Here is a 6,337-nt window from a genome sequence, read left to right on the forward strand (position 1 = left end):
TTTTCGTCCAATCAGAGCCCCGCTGTTCTGCATGGAGTCATTATAGAGCCTTTCTTCTGCCCACCTCCCAAGTGTTCTGTCTGTGTATCACAGAGAGAGAGAGAGCTGAACAAGAGACCAGCTGAGAAGTAAGAGCTGCTAACGAGCCTTGGAGAGACCTCAGACGTTCCACGGAGCAAAGAGGGTCTGAAGTCGAGCGCATAAAATCTGCAGAAAACATCGGAAGCGCACAGCAGCATCAAGGAGGGAGTTTCTTTTGTGTTTTCTTTTACCCTAGTCTTGTCTATGCTGCTCCTTTGCAGTTTTTTGTAATTACGTTTGAGTGCATTTTTGACAGCCTAATGTCTTTATCTCGAAATTTACGCTGAGGATCCAATTAGTGAGCGAGAAAGAGAAGACAACCCAGAACTTTGTTTGAAAAGACCAGTTGGTCTGAAAATGGACACCAGCGTTGTATGGCTGTCCATTGTGCAGGTACTTTTAGTGGCGTTTTCCACTGGGCAAGACACAGGGGCAGAGGGCACGAAAGAAGAGATTCCGGAGGGGGCATCCACCTTGGCATTCGTCTTTGATGTGACCGGCTCCATGTACGACGACCTGGTCCAGGTTATCGAGGGTGCGTCCAAGATTTTGGAAATGTCCCAGAGCAGAACGAAGAGACCCCTGTATAACTTCGCCCTGGTCCCCTTCCACGACCCAGGTAAAGCAATGAATGAAATGACCGCTTTGTCTGGACCATGTCCATTGTCCAACATGTTGCAATGCCACCACTACTAAACGGCTCGGCCAGTGCGCTAAAAGACACGCCAGTTGTTCCTTTATTGCGCATGGCAATTGTTTAGCAGTTTTTCATGCAGTCCTTTAAGTTTATTTGGGCACGGTTCACGCTCTGAGACCAGGGCGCATAAGTACACTTTCTGAGAAATCTAATAGTTTGCTGAAACTTTGCTCTGTTCGCACCTCCAGAGTGGGGACTTTGGGGGTATTGTCTCCGAGTCCGCTGCACGCAGATGTTCTGCCCGGCGGTCACTATCATTAGCATTCCGATTGAGTTAGTGTGTGGCTTGGTGCTCGGTGTTCTGCAGCCTTATGATTATCATCACACGTTTAGGTGCTCTTTCATTCGGAACAGATAAAACCAAGAAAATGCATCAGTGCCTCGTTCTGTTTCAAAACAATTTAACGGCTGTGGGTAAAAGATACGCCATTACAGGGGCCCGATTTCCGAATGGGCATGCATGGGAAACGTCATGGTGCATGTGAGTCTGTAATTACAATACGATGATGGGGAGGAGGAGAACCTTGCACCTTCAGTCAAAACGCAAACAAAGCTGCTGTCATGGCCTGGCGTTTGTGTGCTGAAGTTGAAGTGTTAAGTGGATGGTGTCCGTCAGCGGAGAGCCGCAGCAATCCGCAACGAGGGATGCGCTATGGTGCGCTATGCAACGCATGTATGCGTGGCCCTCTCCTTTCTATTAGGTCTACAAGACTATCTACAAGACTACACCATAAAGTAGACAAATATAAATTAAGCGTCATCATACAAAATAATAGAGGCGAAAAGCACACTCAACCCATCTCACCACTGCAGCTGCTAGAGGAAGCAGACAGAGAGGACCTTATGACAGACAGGGTCAGGACAGGTATAGCAGAAACAGGCAGCCATGTGGAGCAGCAGACAGCTAAGATAGGCTACTATATAGATATGGATAGAGAGGAGTGGGGTCTGGAGACTGGAGAGATCCCTATTCCAGATGTGTGCTCTCCTGCTACATTTCAGCTTGTCAGAAAATCTAAAGAATTCCTCAATCATGGCTTCAAGCCTCTGTCTCTGTGCCAACAATAATAGACATGTTCAAGTCAGAATTATGCTCAGTATACTATGAGTATAGACAAGTAGACGTACAACAAACCATGAATTCATAATTGCGCGCATTTTAGAATGAAGTCATACAAATGAGGAATAGGACCGGTATAGATCTCCTTATACAGCATGGAAGCTTGTGGGCTTTTCAGCAGAAATCCTTGCTTGTGTATTTGTCCGTTTGGTGCCAAGTGACATCCCCTGCCCCAGTAACTTGTGCCTTTAAATGTTTACGAGGATGTCAGAATGTGTTTCTCCAAACCCCCCAGGGGGACAGAGAAATGATTAGAACAGCACACTGAGAGTTTGGAGTAGCCCAAACGTTTCCCCAATGTCGCTTTACCTCTCTCTCTCTCCATCCTGATCCTTGAAGAGAGTCAGGTTTGTTCTTGCAAAGGTTTTTATTTGGGGCTTGTCCAGTTTGAGATGTGTCCATTTTCTCTGTTTTCCGCCTGACCCAGAGTGATAACGCTGGGTCTCCTGTTTGATTTGGCTGCCTTTGAATTGAACACCAGAGCCCCCCGCTATTTACACTGCAATTTGACACTGTAAACACAGTAGTGTGTGTGCGCGTGTGCATGTGTGTGTGTGTGTGTGTGTGTGTGTGTGTGTGTGTGTGTGTGCGTGTGTGTGTGTGTGTGTGTGTGTGCGTGTGCGTGTGTTTGTACAGTTTGTGCCTGTCTGTGTGTGTCTGTCAGTAAAACCTTTAGTGTGTGCCTGTACAAGGAAGAATGTGTTTGTGTGTGTTAGTGCTCGCACATGCAACACGTGTGCGCACGTGTTTGTAAGTATGTGTGTGTGTGTGTGTGTGGGCTTGTGGATGTGTGCGCGTGTATGCGTGCGTGTGAGGCGAGAGTGTCAGGAGGAAGCTTGGATATTGGGGTCAGGCTTGTGTGGGAAGAACCCGCAGGAAATCTCCCTCCTTTTCTCCATCCTGCAGAGAGAGAGAAAGAAAGAAAGCAAGAGGATACTTCACAAGTCATTTTACTGAGGCCCATGTAATCATGTGGACAAGTGACCTTATATTTGTGAATATAACCAGCTTTCATTCAATGCTGTGCTCAAGAGAACAGTTTTCATCAACAATATCAAACAGTTTGTGACCCATTTCTCAGTTATCGGAGACAGACATCCTGTTATTACAGAGCAAGCGTTGTAGCATTCTAGCATTCCTGGAAATCCGGAAAATGTTAGCAATGTTTGGAAATTTGTTTAAATTATTTGAAAATGTGTGAAATAATTTAAAATCTTTGCCTATAACTGCCAGCCAAGCAATTCCAGGATATGTCATCATTGTCTTTGTTTAGGTGTTTGGGTGTTTTTGCCCACACCCCAATCAGTTTCTAGTGACCAGGAGGCACCCTTTGCCACCTCTCCACTTAAACCCAAATGATACTTTGTTGTATGACGTCATTGCAAACTGCAGATCTGTAAGCTCACAATGCGTCACATCCGCATTACAGGCATTACAATGCTGCTGAAGTCCTGACACACACACATGTTGTCCCTCATAAACAATGTTTTGCCGTCAGAGGGAGTGTGCGTCCTGTGTGTATGTGCCAGTATGCATGTTTTATTGGTTGAGGTTGACATGGGTCAGAACACACTGCCTCTGGTTAGTGGGGGCGCTAGAATGCTGCACAGATATGTGCAAACCCACATGTGCGCACACACATATTGTACACTACACACTGATACCACCACACATACTGAAACATATAAGGAGATATAAATCTAATTCAGACAGACAACTTGGATTGAAATATTGAATACAAAATATTTATTGAGTGTAAACATATCTATTCATCATAAAAGTATACAGATTATTTTGTGTCAAGGCTCTGTCTCGAATCACTCCCTGTATGTAATACGTATAATGAATAATCTTGATCAATAGATTTTACAGGGAATAGCCATAGGAGGACCCTCACCCATAGTAAGAATACAAGAAAATACAAACCATGTGATGATTGAACAATACTTTGTTCTTTATGTTTGTTTTTACCAACACCTTAAACTATATATCACACCGCCAAATTGGTGCTGCTCACAGACTGACCTAATGGTCTGACTTACTAATTGACCATAACCATTAGAATGACCATCTATTCTAAATGATGAAATTCTCCAAATTAAATGAACCAACGTCGTAGCATTGGTTTGATTCAGCCATTCACAATTAAAAAAAAGACTCTTAACACACCCTTTTTTACTCAGAGTTTGAGTCAGGATTTGACTTAGTACAGTATGCGTCTGAGATAATTTCCACCGTGGTGATGGCTGGCTAAACTGTTCCCTTTGTGGCTCTAGTCTGTAGTTAGAAGGACCTGGGCGTGGAATGATGTCCGCTGATGATGGGATAGCCTCTGACCCCCGCCTCGTGATCAAAGGTGCTCATCTCGGAACTCCCTCCCTCTGTAACGTTCAGTGCTCTTCACTCCTGCCCCATCTCCCTTTGTTTTACACCACCTTTTAGACGGGCAGTTCTTGTCTGAACTGCCCCACCCGTGCGAGATTACAAGGGGCCTGCGTTTAACTGGACAGAGTCAATAATGATGCTATTAGGCAGGAATGTCCCAAAAAGGGGATCTTTTTTTTGGAGGATCAGATGAAGATGGGAGCGTGTCGGTCTACAGTGGACCTTTAAGTGTTTCATCTTTCCAAATTACCCGCCCTGGAATATTAAAACAGCCTTTAATTTTTAGGACTGTTTGTGCATCTTCTAACATGCCCTGTGGCGACTTGAGAGCAATAGTTTTAGACTCTGTTTGGCTTTGTAGTCGGTACACGGGGGTCCCGCCCAGCTTTCATCTTGGTGGCTTGTGCATACCTGTGGGCTGCTTGAGGAACACTGAGTACTCTGAGTTCAGGTTTGGCTTCAGCACCTTTATGGCCAAGAGCTAATAGAGATTCCAAGGTAAATTATGGATCGCGGCCCTATTGGCATTTTGGGTAATAGGAAGATTATTGGTTGTAGAGCTGGGCAATACAACAATATTATATCGGTATCATGAGACTATAAGGATTTTGGATATCGTAATATTGTGATATGACAAGAGTGTCTTTTCCTGATTTTAATGTCATTATGCTCTATACTTAAAAAACTGTCAGATATTTTAACTTACAAAAGTAGCAAAAATAGCAGATCTAGCTCACAACGCATTGCATAGATCAGCTATTGTTCACTATTTGTGAAAAGTGATATATTAATGTTACAATACAATATTATCATCACAATATCAGCATCAAAGTATTTGGTCAACAATATTGTGATATTTGTCATATCACCCAGCTCTAATTGGCCAATGCATGAGTTGTTTAACATGAATCCACATGAGATTAATAACCCTTTTTCTAAAGATCCTAATTTATTTCTGACATTCTTGTCTTTCTTAACCATCTTGGATTATTGGGCTCAGCTTCGTTTTGCCCTTTGACTTCTAGTGGATTCTGAGGCTCACTCAGAGGTCCTGAGAAGTTCTGTGTCCTGGTTCTGACCTCTGGTGAGCTTTGATAGCAATGTCTGATCTTTAATCTTTGTTATGATAGTATAATAGAATATCCATTTTGGCCTTTTCTGGCCAGCATGGCTATGCAAGGTCACAGCACCCCTCAGGTCATAGTATGAACGTGGGGGTCTGAACTTGAGACGGCAGTATGAGATGAGTAGAATGGACGGGTACATAATGAAAGAAGGGATGATGCATGTCTGGAAGTGATTTCAGGCTGAGAAAAAGAAGAAGAAAAGGAAGATGATAGCAAATTAATAGTAAAAAAGAACATTTACTCAAATCCTCTGCCTGAAGTGGATTACAGTTTGATTAAAATGAATGAATTCAGCTTTGGCCTCTTTGGTTGTCTTGGAGATAAGTCAAGTGTATTTCTTTTAAAGAAATATAACAATTGAAAAAGTCAAACATTTTAGCACCCTCTATTCTTAATCAGACTTAATTTATTAGTCAACCTGGTATTGTGGTACAGTTTAACTTAGTATATCCCACAACTTCGAGTGTTACATAGGGTCTGTAACTAAACCTCCTGAAAGCTGCAAACGGAAGCTGTCATTTGTCTGTTCACCAAAATATATTTGAAAATATCCTTAAAATGTGTTTTTGAATTTCTAGCAAGCTGTAGGCCTATATGCTTTCACTAATTTGGTTTACGGTACGATTTACAGTACTTCACAACTGCAAAAACAAAACGGAAGTGAAAGGGAGGCTGTAGTTTTATTTGCAATTTCAGCACTTCAGTTACACTTATATGGCGGAAGCATTAGTAAACTGTGAGCCAAGAGTCTGTCTCGACTCGAGCGACTAATACCACTTAAGCCCTATTTAAAAATATATAATACCGTAAAAATAAATGTAGCTGCTAAGTAGCCCAAAAAGAAAAAATATACACAATGATCTATATAAACATTGATGACTGAAATTGTTTGACATCATCACATTCATGCTCAGCCGTGCTCAGTCA

The 6,337-nt window shown here is 42.8% G+C and overlaps 1 protein-coding gene across 1 annotated transcript in view; it reads left to right on the forward strand.

The window, feature by feature from the left end:
* Positions 1-438: 438 nt before the first annotated feature.
* Positions 439-6,337, forward strand: part of hmcn1 (hemicentin 1) — a gene marked incomplete at its 5' end in the record, with an annotated part of 387,265 nt that continues 381,366 nt past the window's right edge. The window contains one exon of the mRNA XM_079505442.1: positions 439-700. Within this exon, the coding sequence (XP_079361568.1) occupies positions 439-700 (262 nt within the window). The remainder of the gene's footprint in view (positions 701-6,337) is intronic.

The sequence above is a fragment of the Electrona antarctica genome, assembly GCF_951216825.1.
Source record: "Electrona antarctica genome assembly, chromosome: 7".
NCBI classification, from domain to species: Eukaryota; Metazoa; Chordata; class Actinopteri; order Myctophiformes; family Myctophidae; genus Electrona; species Electrona antarctica.